The 24932-nt window shown below is 43.6% G+C and overlaps 1 protein-coding gene across 1 annotated transcript in view; it reads left to right on the top strand.

The window, feature by feature from the left end:
• The first annotated feature begins 8813 nt into the window (after positions 1–8813).
• Positions 8814–24932, top strand: part of CGREF1 (cell growth regulator with EF-hand domain 1) — a 52682-nt gene continuing 36563 nt past the window's right edge. The window contains exons 1-2 of the mRNA XM_033935697.1: positions 8814–9129; positions 21802–21901. Coding sequence (XP_033791588.1) covers positions 21822–21901 — 80 coding nt within the window. The 5' untranslated portion in view covers positions 8814–9129; positions 21802–21821. The remainder of the gene's footprint in view (positions 9130–21801; positions 21902–24932) is intronic.

Below are 24932 nucleotides of genomic sequence, written 5' to 3'. Positions count from 1 at the left end.
TCTTCAATGTTCGCTTCGGTCTCAGGTGAATGTCCTCGGTGTGCTTCGCTCTTTCTTCTTCTGGGCATCGACTGGCCAATTTCTCCCCCTCGTGCGTTTTTCCTCTGTGGGTGTCTTCTTTGAGATCTTCTGCTTCTTGTTCTCCCTTCGATGTTGGTGTAACTTCTTCTTTCATCTGAAATTCGTTCTCTTCCACCCTCCTCTTGTATGCTTCCTCGATGAATTTCTCAAGTTCCCTGACTTCCTCCTCGATGTGTCTCTCGCTCATGAAGTCTTCAGCTGTCCTGATTGGGTCCTCCATGGTGTAAAGTCCTTCTAGCTCCTGTATCTTGTCCTCTAGTCGCTTGACTTCCTTCTTCAAGCTTTCCAGCTCCTGACATCGACCGCATACATACGACTGTCTCCCCGAGGGGAGGTAGTCATACATATGACAGTCGGTGCAGAACACTGGAAAGCTCATCTTCTGGTTTCCCTCAACTTCCATAGTCGTTCCTACTTTAAGGTAACACTTAAGATTACGTGTTCCTTCTGTGCCTGCTTTCTTCTGCACCTTCTTGTGTGTGCTGCCTTCGCTCTACCTTACTATACTTTGTGTTTGTTCCTTGTGTGCCTGCTTCTTTCTGCGCCTGCTTCTTGCCTTACTGCCTTCTTCTTGTGTGTGCTGCCTTTGCTCTACCTTACCTTACTGTTGCTTGTGTGTGTTCGTTCCTTCTGCGCCTGCTTCTTCCGTACCTTTCAGTCTTTCCCTGGTGTTCCTGGGTGTAGTAACTTGGCCCTTCGCAAAGGCGCTCTCGCTAAGGCGAGCGCCTTTGCCGTGTGCTGAACAGCTGGGCGCCATTGGCTCCTTCCCTTTAAGGGGGAGTTCTGGTGCTGCCTCTGATGCGGTGGGGGGGGGGGGGGGGGCGGAGCGAACTCTTGCCACTTCCCCGAGCCTTGTTTCCTCCTTGCTACTGCCTGCCTTCTTCGGTGCTCGGCACCGACGCTGCCTTTCTCCTCCCTAGCAGTGAAACCTCAGTTACGCTGCTCCTCTTCTCTCTTTGGCACCGCGTGTGCTGTGCTGGCTCCTCCCCTTTAAGCGGGAGTCCGGCGCTACCTCTGACGCGGTGAGGGAGGGCAGAGCGAACTCTCGGCGCTTCCCCGAGCCTTGTTTCCTCCTTGCTACTGCCTGCCTTCTTCGGTGCTCGGCACCGACGCTGCCTTTCTCCTCCCTGAGCAGAAAGGCCTAACATTTCTCCCTCCCTTCCATCTCCAGATCGAACTTCTCTCCCTTTCTCTTCCCAACTGCCCCATCCCATCTCTCCCCCTGTCTGCCTGTCTGCCTGTCTCCCTTCATCCCCCCAGGTCCATCATTTTTCCCTTTCTTTTCTCAACGGTTCTCCCTTCAAGTATTTTTTCCCCTCTTCCTCCACATTACCCCAAGTCCAATCTCTCTCCCTTCATCTCTCTCTCTCTCTCCTCACATCCCAGCATGTCTTTCTCTTCAGTGCTGGTCCCTCTCTCTTCACAGCCCAGCATGTCTTTTCCTCCAGCGCCAGTCCAATATCACCACCAAGCCAAAAAAATATGCTGGCCTCGACAATTCAGCAATGTTGTACGTGGCTCCCCCTCCTGCTTTTCGCCTGCCACAGTCTGTCTCCGATGACGTGCAACTTCTTGTTTCCGCCCAGGTGGACCATGGCAGATGGAAAGCAGGAAGGGGAGCCATGGACAACACAGCCAAATTCCTGCAGTGGCCAGCAGACTTTCCAGGATGATGACAACATCAGACCAGTGTGGGAGGGAAGACATACTGGGCTGTGAGAAGGGGAAGTTCAGGAGCATTGCCGCAAGCCACATAAAAAGGCCAGGATTCAGCCCACGGGCCTTGTGTTTGACACATATGCACTAGGTTACTCCAGAACCTGCTTGCTACTTTACTAGAACTGGCCATAATATCTGAAGCTGTCATACAGGCAAGAATATTCTGTTTCATTCACATCTTTGGGGGGTGGAAGGCGGGGGCAATGACCACTGGGGGAGGGGGGGGCAGAGGGGGAGAGGTGTGTGTGGGAGGGGGAGGCAGAGGGTGGGGTTATGCCTTCATCCCTCAGTGATTGTCTGGTCAGTTTGGGTACTTTTTTGGCACTTATTCATTGTTAAGAGGATGTTTTCTAAAATGTTTGATTATTGCAGAAAAACGTCTAAATCATATGCTTGCTCTAGTCCCGTCCAAACCATGCCTCCAATACGTCCCCTTCAGATTTAGAAGCACTGCAGTCAACCACCATAGAAATCTGTCTACAAAATGGGTATTTCAAACAGTGAATTGGAAGGTTTGGGTGAGAAAACCATCCATCTGCCCCTTTGTCACTTTTCAGATGGTTTTCTTTATTGAAAATGAGCCCCTATATTATGTATATCATCTAGAACTCCATATCTATGTATATCTCTGTGCTCTCTCTACCTGTTAAGCACTGGTTGATAGTCTTCTAACCCTGTGTTCCCCTATGCATAAGGACCCTTTATCCTGATCTTGGTACAATACTCTGCTGTCTCTTTCTATTTTCTCTTTAGTTAAAGCAGTGTCTCAAACTGTGTGCCTCGAAGAAATTCTGGGCATGTCATGAAAGATTCCAGAATTTTACTTTATTTTAAAATATTCCCTTCATAAGCATACTCTACCAAATCAACCTGCTCTACTCAAAAAGGACCAGAAATCTTTTTGTAAAACACCCTCTTTAACTCTTTTGTAATCCGCCTTGAACCGTAAGGTAATGGCGGAATAGAAATCCCTAATGTAATGTAATGTAATGACATGTACGTCACATACACAAGAGTTTGCCAATGTTATGAGAGTCTGTGTGCGTAAGGATACAGCTGTCCAGACAAGCATCATTCTTTGATGTGATTGGTCCGTGAAAACTAAGGGCAAGTAATTTTAGTTTTATTTTTTTATGCACAAAGCAATCAAGGCTTTGTTACCGTTTGGATCTTCTTATCTTTGCGAACTTGGATTTTTGGCTCTGCCAGAAATTAAATCGAAATAGCGAGAATGACTGCAGATGGTGATGAAATGCGTGTTTACTATCGAGCTGCGTTTTGAGTTAATATGCACTCAAAAACAACACATCCACCGCATTGATTAGTAATTCTATTCTATCTACAGTCAAACCTTGGTTTACGAGCATAATTTGTTCCAGAAGCATGCTTGTAATCCAAAGCACTCGTATATCAAAGTGAATTTCCCCATAGGAAATGGTGGAAGCTCAGACGATTCGTTCCAAAATCCAAAAACTTTAAAACAAAGTACTATACATATTTGTATTGCAAGACCTCGCTCGTTTAGAACAGTCACTACACTCCCGCAGCATCAGAGAGCGATGAACCATCAGCTCAGTTGTGATGATGTGATGTGTGTATACTGTATGTACTCGTATTGCAAGACTTTGCTCGTTTAGAACAGTCACTACACTCTTGCAACGTCAGAGAGAGAAGAACCATCGGCTCAGCTGTGATGATGTAACGTGTGTATACCGTATGTACTCGTATTGCACGACTTTGCTCGTTTAGAACAGTCACTGTACTCCCGCAGCGTCCGAGAGAGAAGAACCATCGGCTCAGTTGTGATGTATGTATACTGTATGTACTTGTATTGCAAGGCATTGCTTGTATAACAAGTTAAAATTTAATAAAATGTTTTGCTTGTCTTGCAAAACACTTGCAAACCAAGTTACTTGCAATCCAAGGTTTTACTGTATTTTAGTTGTTACAATAAATAACCAATACATAGCTTAAAGAACTTCAAATAAGTAACTCTCAAATTTAACCCTCTTTTTGCATAGTAGCACTAGCGGTTGCCGCTGCAATAACTGCCCTGAAGCCCAATGAAATTTAAAGGGCTTTGGGGCTTTTGCCACACAGCTTTGTAAAAGAGGGGTGGGGGGGGTAATTTTTGTTAGTTTTGAAATTTTAAAATTCCAATTAATAATGTGCCACAAAAAACATTTACTCCATTTAGTGTGTTAGAGCTAAAAAAGTTTGAGAGACATTGAGTTAAAGCAACAGGCACCCATATGAATCTGTCTTGTGCAGTACCTCAAGGGCAATGTTACCACCTAATGAGAGGCAAGCTATATTAAAATTATAGATCATGCTTCATACATAAAATTCAGTAAGATTCTTTTTTTCATATATGACCAGATTGAAAAACAGGGCAATTGTGTCTTACTTTTTGCATAGGCAGAACATAAACTATCCCATATGAAGCAGGGTATCCGGCCTGCACTATTAAGAACATAAGAACATAAGCAATGCCTCCGCTGGGTCAGACTTGAGGTCCATCGTGCCCAGCAGTCCGCTCATGCGGCGGCCCAACAGGTCCAGGACCTGTGCAGGAATCCTCTAACTATATCCCTCTATCCCTTTTTCCAGCAGGAATTTGTCCAATCCTTTCTTAAACCCCAGTACCGTACTCTGCCCCATTACGTCCTCTGGAAGCGCATTCCATGTGTCCATCACACGTTGGGTAAAGAAGAACATCCTAGCATTTGTTTTGAAACTGTCCCCTTTCAACTTTTCCGAATGCCCTCTTGTTCTTTTATTTTTTTGAAAGTTTGAAGAATCTGTCCCTCTTTACTCTCTCTATGCCCTTCATGATCTTGTAGGTCTCTATCATATCCCCTCTAAGTCTCCTCTTCTCCAGGGAAAAGAGGCCCAGTTTCTCCAATTTCTCAGCGTATGAAAGGTTTTCCATCCCTCTTATTAGACGTGTCGCTCTCCTCTGAACCCTCTCAAGTAATGCCAGGTCCTTCTTAAGGTACGGCGACCAATATTGTTCGCAGTACTCCAGATGCGGATGCACCATCGCCCGATACGATGGCAGGATAACTTCTTTCGTTCTGGTAGTAATACACTTCTTGATTAGAGAATAGGGATGGGCAGTGTTTCAAAACAAATATCATTCTTGGTTAAGAGTGCATACTATTTGCACATAGGGCCACTTTTACGAAGCCACGGTAGCAAATGCACTGAAGCCCATTTAATTCCTATGAGCTTCAGTGCATTTACTTCTGCGGCTTTGTAAAATGGACCTAGAGTGCGCTATTTTTTTTTTTTTTGCAAGGAGTGTGTATGCACAAATTAGTAAGCATTTGCAAACCATTGTGTATGTGTGCTTTCTCAAGAAAGAGTGCACACTGCATGTAGGCAGTGTACACTCATTCAGAAATATGCACAATGGCCCCAATTCACTAAACTCACAGATTGTTGGCTGATTCTCTGGCCGATTTTTGCCGAGCGACCGATACACAACCGAGTTTGCATGCAAATAATCTGATCAGACTTATGCAAATAATCTGATCAGACGCATGCACAGAATATTCTTGTTGGTTCTTGATGCAATGTACACATGACCTTGTTCGTGCTTTACTATGTAGTTAGTGGTTTATTCGCACACGTCATTGGCGGGCGCCGAATGCGTCGGCCGCACGGCATTGTTGTCGTAAAAAATGCAATATAAGGAATACCAGAAGAGAGCTTTCTGTTGTCTTTGGAGCTAACAGACACAGTTAACAATGCTGGTATCGCGCGGGGTTATATACAGTATAGCAATCCCATAATAATCAGCAGCTTCTAGGGCCGTGAAGCGCAAAGCACACAATGCGACCCCATGACATCATATACACGCGACAATTGAGCCCATAAGAAAGGGGGAAGGGTGGGTGCAGAGTGCCTTATAGTTTTCTGTAGGCAGACTAAGGGCATGTATCAAACAGAACTTCAACACACGTGCTCGCAATGCGCATGATACAGAATATAAAACACGAATGAGTTCTTGTGTGTATCTAAAGTTATTTTATAGTTATTTTTAACTGTTGTTTTATGCGGCATTGTAACCTCGATACTGATATTTCAGGGCAGAAGAGTCGGCAAGGATTGTGAGCGACTGGTCCTCAGCAGTCGCTCTTTTTCGGATCAGCAGACCCGATCGGCATTTCTTCTTCTGCTTTGTGATTCGATCGCTGCCCACTTTTGCATGGCATTTCCCCTCATTAGCATGCTCGGATCGGAGATTGGGTGAGTGCTCGGAGAAACACATCGGACAGCAGTTTTGTGAATCGGGTCGGGGAACACAAACGATCGCAAAAACAGTCAAAAACGGTTTAATGACGATCGTTATAGGATCGGTGAGTTTAGTGAATCTGGCCCAATGCCTCTTGGATTCTATATATGGTGCACAATTTAACTGAGTAATGAGCCAATTAGCGCCAATAATTAAGTGCCAACAATCAACAATCATTTGGATTTATACATCTATCTTGCTTAGCGCTATAAAGACACACATGGAAATCTTTTAGTGCATTACTAAAAAGGGGGATGCAGTCATGAGGGGGCTTGGGCAGCTCAGGACCATTTAGGGGCTGATTCTATAAAGGATGTCTAAAGTTAGGCGCTTCTTAGGCACCTAATTTAATTGCCAAAATACCCTTAACAGCTTCAATAATCAGCTAAAAATTTTTTTAATGGATAGGTGCCTATCGCAATTCACTTAGCGGTGCCTAACACCTAAGTGGGTGTTTCTATGGGCGAAGCGTGAGTTAGGCGTCGCTAGGCGCAATTCTCCAAAAACTTAGGCGCCTGAAATGTAGGCCTGTAAAACCCTCACCTACATTTCAGGCGCCTACGTTTTTACAAAGGCGCCGCTAGCTGCGATTGACACGTGGCCAGTGTCTTATTTTTAGGTGCTGTTTAAAGAATCAGCCTACTATGTGCGCAGTATTATGCAATTTAGGGGATATGCGCCTACAGTAATTTGCACGCAAGGACTTACACCAGATTTCAGTTGGTGCAAATCCCCACGTACAAAGTTGGGCACAGATGCTGGCGCTGCACACTCTTCTATAAATCTCCAAAATATGGCTCTGGTGCTGTTTAGTTCTACCAGTCCTCAAATACTAGTATAAGCAAATTAAAGATTGGACTAGTATTATCAGTTTTACTTGTCGTTCATGAGTATGCCTCAGCCCCACCACTCCACCGCCGTATTAGCTTATAACTGCGTGGAGATTTAAGTGGTGTATCATCACTGGCTGCTCATATTTTTTGTGTGTGATATTCTATGCATTTTTTCAATTTTTGAAACGTGTTATCTCAATTGTAAAATACTCTAAATACTTAGCTTGTCAGCCAACATCTGGGAGTCTTAACCCGACATGTTTCGCGCCTACCGGCGCTGTATCAAGGGTCTCCCTAAAATATCATAAGAAAGAACAGTTACCATACAATAGTGTGCAGCTGTCCCTCTCGATTTCTAATTAATATATACACTTAGAAATATCAGCTTACCGAGAACGCGCTTGTCACCCGACTCATAAAGTTGTTAGGAGTAAGATGGCCGCGCCGGCTAACCTTGGCATATATATACACTATCAACTTGCATTCATAAACGAGTACCTCCCCCAGGGCCTGATTGGACAAACCTCTACCCAATCAAAGACATCCACTCTATCTCCCCATTCAATCCTAAGGGAGTAACAGTATCCAATGCTGTTTGTTGGTTGAGTGTATTCTCTTTTGTTGTTCAGTATAAAAATTGTTTGCACTTAAATCCCAATAAATAAATAATGTGCACTCATAATATTCATTTGCCAATGGGGAAAAAAAACACATGAAAATATTTGGGTGTTCCTCCCGACTAGAGAAACAGAAAAGCCAGCTCCCATATCCCACCACCAGGCCAGAAACATACTATAAAGGGGAAAGGGACTAGGACTTGTATACCACCTTTTTGTAGTTTTAAAACCACATTCAAATTGGTTTACATACAGGTACTTCAAGCATTCTCCCTGTCTGTCCCAGTGGGCTCACAACCTATCTAATGTACCTGAAGTAGTGGAGGATTAAGTGACTTTCCCAAGGTCACAGGGTGCTGAGGCTGTAGCTTTAACCACTACACCACACTCTCCTCCAACCAGAATTATTGATGAGGGGAGTGTGTGGCGCAGTGGTTGGATCTACAGCCTCAGCACCCTGGGGTTGTGGGTTCAAACCCATGCTGCTCCTTGTGACCCTGGGCAAGTCACTTAATCCTCCATAGCTCCAGGTACGTTAGATAGATTGTGAGCCCACCGGGACAGAGAGGGAAAATGCTTGAGTACCTGATTGTAAAACCGCTTAGATAACCTTGATAGGCGGTATATAAAATCCTAATTAAAAAAAATAAAAAATAAAAATGTATTCTTGCATTATTCTCATATTCCACCATTCCTAAGTTATTTGTTCACAGCAGATTCCAAAAATCAAACATAAAATACAGTAAGATGAAGTATACATATTTTCTGAATGACTGTGGATGCTTCCCCTCTTTGGACAAAGTGAAGGCATATTTGTTCAATATTAGGGATGCTCTAGCACTCAGAGTTGACACCAATGCAAACAGCACGTTTGGAAAATTATCAGAACACAGAATTGACTTTACTACTTCTTTCCTGCGCACTGTAATTCCTCACTTTTATCTTTAGCAAGCAAGAAATGTGGAGGGAGGGAGCCATATTGAAACGGCCCCAGATACATTACTTTGCTAATAGATGGACAAAATCTTATGGTAATTAATAGTTGTGGGTTTTGGTTGTTTTGTTTTGTTTCTTTTTTTAATCTCTAAGGAAAAAAGCAAAAGCCCTAGCCAAGAGGCTTCCCACTCCTTGACAGCCTGCGTGAGACGTGTCAAGTGAGCCACGTGGATGCGGTAGTTGACTAGGGCGAAGGGAGGGATGATTCTGCGCAGCCACACCGCGCTGCTCCTGCGAACTGCAGCCAGGCGAGGGAGGCGGCCAGCGAGGGATAAAGGGGAGGAGCCAAGCGAGGAGGTGAAGGGAGCTAGGATGTACAGTACTGCAGGCGGACGAGGGCGAAAGAGGACGGATCAGAGCTTGCAGTGGGAAAGGTGACACGTTTGGAAGTCCGGCTGAGGGAACAGGATTTCGATAAATTACTTCAGGAAGCTTCCGGCCTGGCTATATACAGGATCTGAGTTTGATCTGCAGCGTTCAGTCCGGCTGCTTTTCCCTCCTGCATCCGTGAACCCACAGCTGATAGATAGACAGACAGACCGATTTTCCACTCTTCAAACCTCTGCAGTGCACCGAGGAAAAGGTAATCTTACCTAATGCTATCCTGAGAGAATTGTTGATTAATATGTGCCAGCTCATTCTGATTGGGTCTGATGGCAAAAAACTCTTTCCAGAAATGTGAAGGAATGACAGGAGCAGGTACTTAAGGGACTGCATATAGCATGCTTAACAACTGGTATTTTGCGTTGTGTCATAGCGCACCGAAATAGCAATTGTACATAAAACAGACAGGCCGTTTTAAGCAACATTATTCTGTAGCAACCTCGTGACAAAAGACATCAGGGTACATTTATAATTAACCATGTTATTACTTATGCGTGTGAGATATTATACCGCTATAAGAACATAAGAATTGCCATACTGGAACAGACTGAAGGTCCATCAAGCCCAGTATCCTGTTTCCACCAGTGGCCAACCCAGGTCCCAAGTACCTAGCTAGATCTCAAGTAGCAAAAACAGATTTTATGCTGCTTATCCTAGGAATAAGCAGTGGATTTCCCCAAGCCATCTCAATAATGGCCTATGCACTTCTCTTTTAGGGAAAATATCCAAGCCTTTTTTAAACCCCGCCAAGCTAACTGATTTCATCACAATCTCCGGCAATGAATTCCAGAATTGAATTACACATTGTGTGAGGAAATATTTTCTCTGTTTGGTTTTAAATCTACTACTTAGTAGCTTCATCGCATGTCCCCTAGTCCTAGTATTTTTGGAAAGAGTGGACACGTCTACCCTTTCCACTACACTCATCATTTTATAGACCTCTATCATCCTACTGTGCTATATAGACAGAAATGCACGATGCCTAGATTTTTTTCTGAATATACGTCTGAGTGTAGATGAGCATATGCAGGCAATCATATGTATGTTTGCTGGATGAGTTGTCTGTCTGATCACTGAAATGAAAAGTTCAGATTTCCCCTAAAGAAAGTAATCCTGCTACAATTAGGCATCTGGTTCAGATATCTAAAGACAAACAAATAAAAAAAATATCCCTAAAAAATCTTTTAGAGCTTGAATTAGTAAAGTCTTTTCTCACATATATGAGAATGAGTAAACAGCTTTAATGAAACTGGTTTTGCAGTTACTGGCAGACTGGAGTAGAGACTGCAGCAGTATACCTAATGGAGCTGTCTGATGTCACAGAGAGACAGGACAATGCTGCCATTTACATTTGATAATAAACTGCGCTCATTAAGAATCCTGTGACAGTTTATAGCTCATCTGCCCTTATTAGGGGGGAGTAGGAGGTGCAGTTGTGAACCTGTATTTAATTTGTTTCAGTGCTTAAAAATTTAGAGTGTACATAGCATACTGTAGATCTACAAAATTAGCACATGTACAATCAATTGTGTGCATTTTAAAGATTTAATGTGCAAACAACGCAGGTCTAGAAAAATGAACAGATTGGAGAATGACACGGAGATAAAATTCATCACCGTTCCCGTCCCCGCGGATAACCGTGGGAAACCATCTTCATGTCATTCTTTAAGGAGAGAGGGAAGAATCGGAGTATGAATGGCCACAACCACTGACCCGCAAGCTTTGCTTTGAAGAATGCTGGTGTAGAAGGACTGAGGCTGAAATAGAAACTAGAAAATGACATGGGATTATTTCCCACGGTTATCTGCAGGGGCGGGGACGGTGATGAATTTTGTCACCGTGTCATTCTCTAGAACAGATCAAACATTTAAAAAAAAATTCCCCCCAAATTGAGAAAGATTTGTTTTAAATGAGCTGGAACCAAATTTTTTGTGTGTGTTTGTGTCACACCAGTAGGGTGCAGCATGACAAACAGCAGTTATACTGAGATAGAAAATACTTAAATGGTGCAATGTAACCGTCCTTTTATGCTGACCACATGGTGGTAACTTCTCTAGACACTTTGCAGAGGGCTGTGCTAAGTTCTTCTCTTCAACCTTGCTTACCTGCATAAGGGTCGACTGTTAAGCACCTTCACAGGGCTTCATTTATTTCAGAACGCAGCCATTGGGAGATTGCATGCCCATTGTGACATCATTTTCATTGGCTTCTAATTAAGAACAAGACCCGGACAACTGCAACAATCAAACCGCAAACCAGGAAAGTTTAAGAGAACAATTTATTTAAGTTATTTGCTGTTGTATTTAAATGTATTATTTGCAGAAGCCATTATATTTGAAGATCTACTCAATTCAGTTTATTGGCGGTCGCTACTATCCATAAGAAAGTTTGGAGGCAAAAGGCATTTAGTTGTGCAAGTCCTTTATATTGGAATAAACTGTCTTTGGAACCGAGATTGTCTTCTTCCCTTTTATTTATTTAGTTAGTTTTGGATCCTGTCCTCCCCAGAGAGCTCAGAACAGGTTATGATGTAACATACATAGTAATTAAACAAACAAGATATAGACATCTAAGGTAGTAATAGATCTGCAATGATATTCGTCTAATATACCGTATTTTTCGGACCATAAAACACACCTACCTGTAGAGGAGGAAAAAACAAGAAAAAAATATTTTGGTTCAGAATTTTTTTTCTTCTTGGTTTTTCCTCCTCTACACATAGGTGCGTCTAGTGGTCTGGTGCTGGGAAGCCCGCAGCCTGAAGCAGCCTGCAGCTCAAAGCCCGAAACAGCCCGAAGAAGCAGCCTGTAGCCCAAAGCCCCCCCTCCTCCCCGGTACCTTTTTTAAGTAGCGGTGGTTCAGCGCCGTCTCCTGATGGGCGGCTGCCTTTCTCAGCAGAGCGACGCACAACACAGGAGCGCGACCTTTGCGCTTCCTGCCTGGTCCCGCGCTGCTCTGTGATTGACTGCAGTAAGTAACTGACTGCAGACAGTCACAAAGCATTGTGCATCACTCTTCAGAGGCAGCCGTCCATCAGGAGACCGCGCTGGACCACCGCCACTTAAAAAAGGTACCGGGGGGAGGGGGTGCACGGTGTATTCAGTCCATAAGACATGGAAAAAATGTGTCTTATGGTCCAAAAAATACGGTAGTTGTTCATACTAAATTAGCACAGGAGGATTTATAACATATGGATAATTCATCTTGCATTCACAATTCCAGATATGTGTTAGTTTCACTTATAGTTAGATCATCGTGAAGCATGCATAGAGTCTAACTCAACATATATGTGGAATGCATTGGTTTGGGAGTTACAGACTGTATGGTTGCTGATGATGTGTGGATGGTGCTGGAGTCTAGGTGCTATACCGTATGAATACTAGCTAAGGGAATTAGGTGAAGAGGTAGGCGGGGGAGGAGGGATGCAGTGGAGGGGCCTTTCTCCTCACCTTGCCAGCCTGAAGAGGAGTCCAAATGTCGAGCGTCGGCCCTTTAAAGGGCTTTTCTTTTCCTGCCTGGGTGTCAGTGCTTTACCAGCCTGCCGATGCAGCCCAGCTGATTCAGGTTGCGCTGGTGGGGGGAGGAGGGGGGAGGTGGAGGGGCCTTCCTCCTCATCTTGCCAGCCTGAAAAGGGTGGAAGACATTTTTTCGGTACTTGTTTGATCTCTCATCTACTCTTGTTTTTCCTCCATGATTATTTCTGTTATTGATGTAGACCACTGTGAATGATTTTATAATAAAAGTGGTATAAATCTTATAAATGAAATAAATAAATCCTTCTTGCAAGTGGCCTTCTGTGCAGAGAGGCAAACTTTGGTGCGCACTTGAATGGCAGATGAACCATTCCTCTTATATCTACAAACAAGAAAGACAATGGAAGTTCTGTTACTTTTTTCAGTATAAGGCAGTGGTTGCCAACCATTTTCCTAGTTCAATCTGTTTATTAATTATAACAGGTAAAAACAGTAGAAAACAAGTATGGTTCATGAAAGTTTACATGTATGAACAATAATTAGATATATCCACTGTAGCAATACAGTTAGAATGGTGAAATGTTATAGGTTTTGAAGATCGACGTCAATGGATTGCCATATTTTACTGGTAGATCTTGATTGAGACAGATGCTGTTTCTCATTAGCATATCTCTTAAACAAACATATGGAATGCCACCAAAAGGTGTGATTAAGTAAAGAAGCAGTTTTCCAAAATTGCAGTACCTGCTGGATTCCTACAGCAATCATGATATCTATCAATTTAAGATCACATGAACAATATAGAAAACAAGGATGTAATGAACGCATAATAATAATGTCAAAAGACAAATCAGCTGTACATGTGGAAATGGAGCAGATTGTAGACCATATTTGTTCCCAGAAAGGTTGAATGTATGGGCAGGTAAAAAGCATATGGGATAGGGTACCTTGTGAGTTCAAACAATGCCAGCAAAGATCATTGGGTGCTAGCTTAGCCTTTTTCATCTTATAAGGAGTCCATATGGCACGCCACATGAGAAATAATAACGATTGGGACATGCTGGCTGACAGCAAGGGTCTATTAACTTTGGACTAGAATCTGCTCCAGTCAACTGTGGAAGGATCTATATGGAGCTCTTGAGACCATTTCTTAATTAGTTCAATGGGTGGTGGAAAACGTGAGTCTCTATATAATTTATAGAAGGATTTAACCAAATTACTCCATTTCCAGAGGCAATTGCCTTTGGAAAATTGAATTTTTGAGAGGAGTGTAGTCAATAAAGACCATTGATCTTGTTTGGAGCCACAGTGTGAAAGCTCTGAGGGCCACCAAAAGATTTCAAGTAGAGAATGACATAGTGACAAAACTCATCACCGTTCCCGTCCCCGCGGATAACCGCGGGAAACTATCTTCATGTTATTCTTTAAGGAGAGAAGGAAGAATCAGAGTATGAATGGCCACAACCACTGACCCTCAAGCTTTGCTTTGAAGAATGCTGGTGTAGAAGGACTGAGGTTGAAATAAACACTAAAAAATGACATGAGATTATTTCCCGCAGTTATCCGCGGGGACGGGAACGGTGATGAATTTTGTCACCGTGTCATTCTCTAATTTGAAGCTTACGAGTGACGGCTGAAAAGTTCTCAGCCTAAGCAAGAAGAGAATGATGTGGAGCCATGAAACTTACAAGCTAGTTGCGGAGAACCTACCAGCAGAATGCCTTCCGAAATCATGTAATCATGCGCCATAAATCCAGCTGGTTGCTGTCACCATTGCACAATGATCATGACTTGTTTAGCTCTTGCAGCAGTGAACATTGCCTCTGTGGCATCCTTGAATTCCCCACAAGAGAGCATAGGGGTGTAAATGGAATTGATGAGTGCTTGTTGAAATCCTGATGCAGAGTTTATTTATTTATTTAAATTTATAGCCTGTCCTCTCAGAAAGCTCAGGGTGGGTAATAAGAGTTGTCACTGGCTCGAATTCTGATTGTGTTGGTTGGTTCTGAAATATAATATAAGTAGCTGACATGATCAAGTATAAAAGAATGTTAGCAGAGGAAACAGGAGAGACCAAGAAATTTGAGGTCCACTGGACTAATTTGTCAAATATCTTAAGGATTAGTTAGTTACCTACCAGATTCAATTTATTTTTATTGCTTTCCACACACATCCAGGACGAGAGGGAGGAGGGAGGAAGGAGTGGGTAAATTGGGTCATGGTTAAGCAAGTATATAAGTGTTGTTTATTGATTGTTGAATATGTTCAAGTGTTGCACTTCTTATATGTTGTATAAAAATCAATTAAAAAAAAGTTTAAACCATACAAATAAGTGCTGATATGATACAGTTTCCTTGCACTCGTAAAAATTGATTTTTTTAAGTGATGTGGAAGGGCATTTTCTATAGGACATCTAAGTCCAAGTTTGGATGGTTTGGGAAACCCAGATGTCATTTCTTGGACGTTTTTTTTCTTTTGAAAATGAGCCCCATATTTACTGATGTATATGAAGAATTTCTAGGTAAATGATTATAATTTTGGAAGGCTAAAGAGGAAGTCTCTGTATATTGGGTTCTAGCCTCATATATCATTAGGGTTATGTCCGGGGGTCCGGACGGCTTTTCAAAACCCGTCACTTTGTCTGAGTTTTGAAAAGCTGTGTCGGGCAGGGAGGAAGGCACATGCGCGTGATGTCATCACTTAGCGTCCGCGCATGCGCAGACTTTCTCCCTGCCCGACAAGAGCAGGCAGCAGGGGCGGGGTAGAGCGGGCTTGGGGGTGTGATTAGGGCATGGATGGGCAGAACTAGGTGGGCCTGGGGGCATGGCTAGGGGTCTGGATTTTCTGAAAGGAAAATATGGCTACCTTTTATATCATTACCCCAGAATTATAATTATTTACCCAGAAACTCAGTAGCATTTAGGTTTCTGTCAGGTACTTGTGACCTGGCTTGGCCACTGTTGGAAGCCGGATACCTTGCTAGATGTTTAACTGAATAGCAGACTATAGACTTTTCCTCCAGGAATTTGTCCAAAAATTCTTATACCCAGATATGCTAACCGCTGTAACCATATCCTCCTGCAGTGAGAGGACATGATCGAAACATTCAAGGTTCTGAACGGAATAGACTTAGTAGATAAGGACAGGTTGTTCACCCTCTCCAAGGTAGGAAGAACGAGAGGGCACTCTCTAAAGTTGAAAGGGGATAGATTCCGTACGAACATAAGGAAGTTCTTCATCACCCAGAGAGTGGTAGAAAACTGGTACGCTCTTCCGGAGTCTGTCATAGGGAAAAACACCCTCCAGGGATTCAAGACAAAGTTAGACAAGTTCCTGCTGAACCAGAACATACGCAGGTAGGACTAGTCTCAGTTAGGGTGCTGGTCTTTGACCAGAGGGCTGCCGCGTGAGCGGACTGCTTGGCATGATGGACCACTGGTCTGACCCAACAGCAGCAATTCTTATATTCTTATCTGTTTATTAAAGAAATTTTAAGAAATGATATGGAAATATAGGTAATACTTATTGAAAGTGTTTTTTGAAGAATATTGTTTACAGTATAGCTTCCTTTTGGACATTTGCCCCCAAATTTTATAGAGGGTGCTAAAAATTGCATGCACAAATTTGCTTGTGCAATTTAATTGAATAAGCATTGATTAGCATTGAGCGTTGGGCTCTGCCAAGCAATTGTTGTTGGTAATTGGAATGAATTAAAAGCTGCATGCGCATATTTTCATGCTCCCAATCCGCTGAATCTGCACATGGGAGGGTCATGGGCAGATTGAGGACGTTCCCATAATTATGCTCATTGTTATAGAATAAGGGGGAACTGTGCCTATTTTAGGCACGAAGATTTATACCAGGGCTTAATTGGTATAAATGTAGCTCCTGAGGGCCCCCCTTTTATCAAGCTGCAGTAGAGCCTTTTAGCGTGGGCTGGCGAGGTAAATGCTCCGATGCCCACAGGAATTGAATGAGCGTTGGAGCATTTACCTCGCCGGTAGCACAAAAAAGCTCTATCGCAACTGGATTAAAGGGGGCCAAAGTTAGACATGATTCCCGGCACCAAGTGCTTTTCTATAAATGGTACCCAACTTTGGTCTCGCACAAAAAAAACAGTGGGAGCAGACAATGAACACGCCACAAAGGATCACTGATGTAAAACGGTCTTGTTTAGTCCAATAAAGGACATACACAAACTTTTATGAACTGCTTCAACAGTTATTCAGCGCTCGGCCTTTTTGTTGTGTGTTTGATTGACCCAGCCTAGTATTAACAAAGGACTTGTTACCTGTGGATTACAACACTACACTGACCCCTGATGCAGGCGTTTTTGTTCACCGAAACACAGTGCTGTGTTGGGCCCACAGTTTGTGTATGTCCTTTATTGGAATAAACAAGACCTTTTTACACCAGTGATTCTTTGTGGAGTGTTCATTGTCCGGTCCCACTGTTTTTTGTGCGATTTTGAACCTGCGGGGTTTTTTGTTCTGTTGGACTTTTGGTGTTTGACCCAGCATTGGTCACCATTTACAGAATAGCCCTTAGCACATTTTTTTCATTTATAGAATTCTGTCCTTGGTGTGGATTCTGTGACATCCATGTACACAACCTACTGAAGGAATTGAAGATAGGAGCTGAGAATTGAAGCTGGTCTCCTTTGCATGGCAGCAAACAGTGCTGCCATAGGGCCTTTGTACCGTAGACCACTTGCTAATGGTGAAGCTCCTTGGTTAGAGACTTTGGGAAAGGGATAAAGAGAGAGGACATGCACTGATAACAGTAGATTGGAAGGAGACCAGAACAAGGCTTCAGGGCAGAATCTCTGCTGAAATTTTATACTATGAAGCCCAAAGTCTGCATATGGTGCCCTAAGATATGTGTGCATTGTCAATTTGTGTGTGCCTCTTAATTATTTAACGAGCCAATGAGTGCTAATAATTGGCAATTGACACCTCTTTGATTCTAATTGGCACTAATTAGAAGTTGCGTACACAACTTTTTAAGGGTTAGATCCGGGCCCATCCGATGAATTCTCGAAGCCCCAATATGCCTGCCCAGAGGTACGCCCCAATATGCCCTCACAGGAACACCCCCATCTGACTGCCCGGATCGCTCGATAGTGATCCTAGTACATACACAGACCATCTGTAGATGGTCTGTGCATGCGCTGGAACTTTGGGCCTGGCAGAGATTTTAAAAAAACAACAAACTTTTGGAGCCCATGGTTTTAACCCGCTTAGGGCCCGCGGGTTAAAACTACAGGCATGCACTGCGGGGAAGGGTAGGAGAGTCAGGGCAGGTAGGTGATTGGGGCAGGCAGGCGTTCAAGGCAGGCAGGTGTTCAGGCAGGCAGCTCCAGGGATGCAGGCGATCCAGGGCTGCGGAAGAGTTCAGGGCAGCAGGAGAGTTTGGGGCTACAGGGAGAGTTTGGGGCTGCAGGACAGTTTGGGGCAGACAGGGCAGAGAGCAAGACGGCAGAGAGCAGAGCAGTCGGAAAGAGCTTGAGGACTGGTCCTCAGCAGTCGCTTATTTGTGATCGGCCAGCCCAGACGGTGTTGCAGGGTTTTGGTTTGTGAATCGCGTCCCTGCCTACTTTGCATGCCGTTGCCCTCATTTGCATGCGCAGATCGGAGGATAGTCAGCAGAGAGGTAAGTGAATTGGGCCGGAGGGAAATTTGCTCTTAAAGAGGTCACAAACCGATCTGTACACAATCGGTTTGCTTTGTGAATCTAGCCCTAAGTGCATTCTATAAAGTGATGCATATCACTTCTAGTGTGTGAATCTCAAAAGAGGGTGTGGCCAGGGGAGGAGCACTGGTGGATCATGGGCACTCCTAAAAGTTAGCAGCACTGTTATAGAATACGCCCAATCTATGCACAACTTAAGCACAGATATTTAGACCTGGTTTTCATCTGCCTACAAAGCTGCGCTTAAATGTTAGTGATGCATACAACCACTAAGCGCAGTTCTATATACGGTGCTTGCCTTTTATAGATTCACGCTAAGCTGAGGTTACCAGACATCCAGGAAAACCCGGACATGTCCGGGTTCCTGGATGGACATTCCAAAACCTGACAGTTTGTCTGGGTTTTAGAAAGCCTTGAGGTGCTCTGGCCACATTTGGAGGGCCTCCAAGCATGCTCAGATGACATCACACACATCCACACATACTCCAGATGCGGCTGGAATTCATCAGAGAAGATAAGGGGGAAGGAACAGGGAGGGACGAGGTGGAATGAGGCAGGGCTGGAGGCGGAACAAGGTGGTGAAGGGCAATTTTTTAGGTGCTATATATAGAATTTGAGACTGAATGACTAAGGAAAGAGGTTGTGCACAATAGATCCATGACGAACGGTGGATAGGGAAGCCTAGGAAAAATGAGGAGTCTCTGATTAGAGGCAGGTGAAAATAGATATGAAAAGAACCTATTAAAGGAGAGATAAAGGGATAATGCTCCATTGGGTAACCATACTGAGTAGGAGCTTGTTATAAACCAGTGTTCTTCAACCTTTTGATACCTATGGACTGGCGGAAATAAAATAATTATTTTGTGGACCGGCACTGGTCCGCAGACCGGCGATTGAAGAACACTGGGCTAAGTTGTGGGCCAGACCCCGCCCATCTCCACCCAATCTCCACCCCAGACCCGCCCCCATAATAGTACTAATTGTAACACCACACACAATATAATCTTTTTAACAACACATAATGGTTAACCACAAAATTAAACTACACAAAGCACACTGTATGCTTCTCAGCATTCATTCCTACTGGAAAACAGATAACCCCATTCAAATACGGGACCAAAAACTAAAAGTACTAATATATACAAACAAATCCTAAGATGCAAGATTCCGCAAGCAGTACAACCCCAGAGGAAAGAAACAAATGCATTTCTTCCTCAACAGTGCAAAATACAGACACCTCAGATGTAAATTCTCAAAATTGACACAATTCAATCACTAAATTCAAAACTAAAATAATTCCCCCTACCTTTGTTGTCTCCCTCCCTCCATGCTGTACCTTACCTTCTGGCCTGCTCCCGCCTGGCTGTTTTATGCCGCCCCGGTGTTATCTTCGAGCCGGCTCCCTCCTCACTGATGCAGTGCACAAAACCACGCTTCTGGTTCAGGCGCGGACCACGCGTAGGAGCTGCTGCCCATGGTTTTGTGCAATGCGGCAATGAGGAAGAGGGAGCCAGCCCGAAGATAATGCCGCATCGATCGCACCGCGGACCGGTGGCTGAAGAACACTGTCTTGGTCCTGATGCACATGCCGACCCTGTGGACCGGCAGGAAATTTATGCGGACCGGCATCAGTCCGTGGACCAGCAGTTGAAGAACACTGTTATAAACACTATTGTTCAAAATACTTAAGCAAAACTAAAATAAATGTGTAAAGAGGGGTATTCCCATGTTTATTGCATTGAGAAGGGGGGGATTCATGTGTTCCCTAAATCTATCTCTGTGTTCGCTGAATCTAAATGCAGAGATTCAGCAGGCAGGCCTCTGATGTCATAGCAAGATTGAAGCTAACATGCACACTGTGTGGACTCCTTCCACTGCCAAGAGCAGAGAACTACTATTGGCTCTTTTGAAAGAGTCAGAGTTTTTTCAACTTGCCCTGGAATCAGTGTCTGTTCTGTTTTTTATCTGATAGCAAATTGCATACTAATATCTTCAAGAACTGATGCAAGAATATCAACTATATGCAAAACTTTTAATACTCTTAAGTCTGACAAGGAGACTTCATCTATAAAGACTCTAGCAATTCAATGGACAGTCACCCCAATGTACAAATTTCCATATAATGACTAGCAGTCAATTGTGGTAGAGACATATGTCTGTTCACCAAGAAATGCAAAGCTTCATCTTTGCTTCAAAGGGACCCCACTCATCACTGTTCTGTTTGACTGGAGACCAGTAACCAGTTCAACAAACACAGGCAACTGCACTGTTCTCATAGCTTGTATTCTCTAAAATAACGAGTGGAGTGGAAAGGGTAGATGTGTTTTGCTTGTTCACTCCTTCCAAACATACTAGAACTAGAGGACATTCAATGAAGCTACTAAGTAGTAGATTTAAAACAAACTGGAAAAAATATTTCTTCACATAACGTGTAATTAAACTCCGTAATTCGTTGCCAAAGAATGTGGTGAAATCAGTTAGCTTAGTGTGGTTTAAAAAAGGTTTAGATCATTTTGTAAAAGAGAAGTTCATAGACCATTATTGAGATGGCTTGGGGAAATCCACTGTTTATTCCTAGGATAAGCAGCATAAAATCTGTTTACTACTTGGGATTTAGTAGGGTGGCCACTGTTGGAAACAGGATACTGGGCTTGATGGACCTTCGGTCTGTCCTAGTATTGAAAGGTTACTTTGGTCAGCCACAAAACATAGAGACTTGAAGAAAGCACAGATGTTTTATTCAGCATATGCGGACTCCTGAGCCCCCAAGCTGGCAGCTTCAGAAGTCCTGAAAACAGGAAGTTACAGTGATATTTATACATTTTCTGGCTAAACAACTGAATGTTAGAAAAAACTTCTCATGTGTTACTTTTCTTAACAATCATTGGTCCTAAGCTCACACTAGTAGGTCACTTATCTAAGCCCTGCAGTCTTTCTGTTACATGTCCAGGAGGGCAGAATACAATACTGTGTATGCTGAGATAACTATAAGAAGCTAAAATGCCCAAGCTACAACACCCAGTGCAGGCAGGCTAGAACATGAGATAAGTCAGGTCTGCAATTAAACATAATTCAGCATTTTATTAAGGAGAAAACTTAGTTCAAGACTCAGGAAAACCAGTCCCAGACTCCTTCAGTATGGCAATTCTTATGTTCTTATGATCCACTATTGTTTGTACAAGTAGGATGAGGTTTTCATTAACAAAATCCTGTTCCAGTTTTTGCTGCTTCATTTGATTTACTAAGGAATCGTCATTTATGTCTTGCTTCTCCTTTTATTTATTTTTTATACTTTAACCGCAAGCATCAGATGTAACTATGTAAAAGTAGTAGAATTAGTGAAATTATTACTTTGGTAAATGTAAAAGTAACAAATGTTTACTGTACTTGTTTACAAGTAAACATAAGACAACGTTTACTTAGTCACTACGAGGGGGTACTGCAAAGTTCTCAGCCCAACCAACCAACTTCCTAAATTCTGAGCGTTGTTTTGCTACTGTAGCTGAAAAGAAACAGAATTCTACGTTTTGACATTGTTTCTTTCAGATCATTGATTGAACCATATCCATGTCATTCTCTTTTTGGTTGGGCTGAGAACTTTTCAGCGCCCCGCTCATCTTATACAACACTGGCTATAAATTCACCAAAATTAATTTATACATGACATTTCCAGATTTCTTTAATAACTGTTTGTTATCTCTGAACAGGCTCAGTTGGGTGTTTCACCATGAGAGGATCAGTCTGTGGATTCCTTCTACTGCTTGTGAGTCAAATTAAGGCAGCACCCAAGCTCATTAATGAAGACAGGTACAGAAATGGATTTAGTGTTGGTTTACTTATCAAGATGAATTTAGGAAATCATTCACCTCAGCTCGGAGCTGGTCTTTGGAGCCAGAGATGGTGTTGGGGGGAAGGGGGCAAATAGAGCAACTGCTCTGGGCCTCACAGCTCTGGGGGGGAGGGGGGGCATGGTCCAGATTCTCTTCCCCTTCTACCCACCACGGTTCAATACCTCCCTCTCACATTCCTGGTGTACTTGGAAAAGCATTTCCTTTCACAGGGGGGCACTGGCACAGCAGCTATTTTGACATGCTGTCTGTAGCTGTCCTGAAGCTTTTCTTCTGCTGCACTACTTGAGACCTGGGTTGGCCTCTGTTGGAAACAGGATACTAGATGGACTTTCGATCTTAGTCCTCCAAGGAAGAAACTGGAAGTTGCATCAGAGGGGCTGGAATACAACAGAGGGAAAGCTTTGGGCAGCCAGAGGCAGTGTTTCAGAATAGCTGCTGTGCCAGGAAGAAATGAAGAGCCCAGAAACAGAGAGAGAGAGAGAAAGAAAAAAGAGAGAGAGATGGTGGACAATGGAATGGATAGAAGGAAGTGAAAGGGACAGATGCTGGATGGGAGGACAGAAAGAAAGAGAGATATTGAACCCAGGGAGAAAAGGGAGAAAGGCTGGACAATAGGAGGAAGGGAACAGAGAATGAAAGAGAAATGCTGGACTTGGGGTGGGAGGGAAGGTGGGATGCTGGATCATGGGGTAGAAGGAGGGAAGAACAGCAGGAAAGAGAGAGGGAGCAATGTTGGACCCAGGGAGAGGGGTGAGATGATGGACTCTGGTGAGGGGGCAGGAGGGAAGCAAGATGGGACAGGAAGATGATGGAGGAAAAGAGACAAGGAGATGTCAGGCCATGAGGAAGGGGGAGAGGGAGAAGAGATGCTGAGCTATAGAGTAGAGGGAGGGGAGTTGTAGAAAAGTGGAACGCTCTTCCGGAGGCTGTTATAGGGGAAAACACCCTCCAGGGATTCAAGACAAAGTTAGACAAGTTCCTGCTGAACCAGAACGTATGCAGGTAAGGCTAGACTAAGGGCTGCCGCGTGAGCGGACTTCTGGGCACGATGGACCACTGGTCTGACCCAGAAGCGGCAATTCTTATATTCTTATGAGATAATGGAAATGGTAAAATCATGTGGGAGAGGCGGAGAGGGTGGCAAGGAGTTGAGTAAGAGGAAGATAGGGGGTGCAGAGATATGAAATATAGTATTGAGGAATAGATGAAAGAAAGAAGGAAATAGGAGACTAGGAAAGGAATGAGTGGGAAATGGGAGAGCTAGAGTCTGAGAGAAGGAGATATAAGATAGCCAGTGGCGTAGTAAGGAGGGAGGGGGCGGTACGCCTTGGGTGCTTGGTGTCTTGGTGAGGGTGCCAGCACTCCTCCTCTCTGCCCCTCCGCTCCTTCCAACTCCTTCCCCTACTGCGTTCGCGCCTCCACCATACCTCTATCTCTTTGCCGATGCACGCAGCAATTCCAACCTGCTATTCATGCCAGCAGCAGCTTTCCCACTGATGCCTCTTCTGGGTCCTGCGCCTAGGAAGTGATGTCAGAGGGAGACCCGATGCCGACACGGGCAGTGAGTTGGTGATGCTGCTCGCGCTGGGGAAGTTAAAAGAGGGACGGTGTAGGGAAGGGGTGCATGGCATGACAGGGGGAGTGGGGGAGGGGCATCACCACCCTGAGCACCTCTCACCCTCGCTACGCCACTATAGGTAGCTGAAAAGTAAAATTAGGAAGGGTGAGAAAGAGGGTGAAATTTGAGTGGACAGAGGCAGAAAAGGAAAAAAAAAAAAAGAGAGAGGAAGGAGCTAAAAGGGAAAGATCAGTGTATCAGAGGCAGGTGTAGTGAGTGAATGAAACAAGACAGGAGAAAGTAGAAAAGAAAGAGAATTAGTAGAAGACACAGAAAAGCAGAAGAGACAAACTGAGAGCAACATGATGGAAAAATGAAGGGCTCCTTTTATCAAGCTGCGGTAGGGGTTTAACGCGCGTAATACAACACGTTAAACCGCTTGCCGCGCTAACCGCTAACGCTTGCATTGAGCAGGCGTTAATTTTTTATTTGGCCGCAGGGGTTAGCGCGTGATGTAATGTCCGATGCGCTAACCCCGCTAGCGCGGCTTGATAAAAAGACCCCAAAAGGTTCAAGTTTCAAGTTTATTTAAAATATTTGATATGATCGCAATATCCAAATCCAATGCGATTTGCAAAGATTAAGAAAAAAAAACTCCAACAAACAAGACACATTAAAGCAATTATAACATAAAGATGCAGTTGAGGGGGGGGGGGGTTTAAAAAAAAATGGAGTAAATACAATTCCAAAATAAATGAAAAAGGATAGGTAAAGAGACAAGAGGTTAGGGAACGTTACCTACTTAATTTCTACTTAACAGTGTTCCTTGTCCAGATATATTCCAGAATGAGGTCATGTGATTTTACTTGGGTCAGTGTCCTTAAACAGCCAACTTTTTAGTAGGCCTTTGAACTTGTTAAGTCATTTTTCTTCTCTTATGTTGAAAGGAAGCAAGTTCCAAATTTGAGAAGCTGTAACAGAAAAGATCATATCCCTCCTTGAATAAATGATTTTTAATGAGGGAATTACTAACAGAGATTTTTCTTATGATCTTAGAGATTTTACAGGGGAGTATGGAATTAGATATCTTTCTAAAAATGCTGGGGTTTTATTTACTAATATTTTATGTGTGAGTAAGGCTATTTTGTAAGTAATTCTACAACAAATTTAGAAAAAAGTATTTTAATTTGAATTATTAACTGGAATGTGTTGGCTTTGAGATATGTGCATCACAGATCTTTTTAATATTGTGTTTGGTAACATAGCCAGACTGCTGATTGGGAGGGGGCCTGAGTCCAAAGTGGGTGGACACCATATTTTCTCCCCATTCTCCTCCCTTGCCCTCTGTCCAAATGCAAAAATATAAATATCTGAGCTGGCAGGGATACCCAAGCCTCGCCAGCTGAAGACTTCTTCCTCCAGTCCAGCA

Source organism: Geotrypetes seraphini, chromosome 3, assembly GCF_902459505.1.
Source record: "Geotrypetes seraphini chromosome 3, aGeoSer1.1, whole genome shotgun sequence".
NCBI lineage: Eukaryota > Metazoa > Chordata > Amphibia > Gymnophiona > Dermophiidae > Geotrypetes > Geotrypetes seraphini.
The sequence above is the reverse complement of the archived record's forward strand: the minus strand, read 5'-3'. Positions and strand labels throughout refer to the sequence as shown.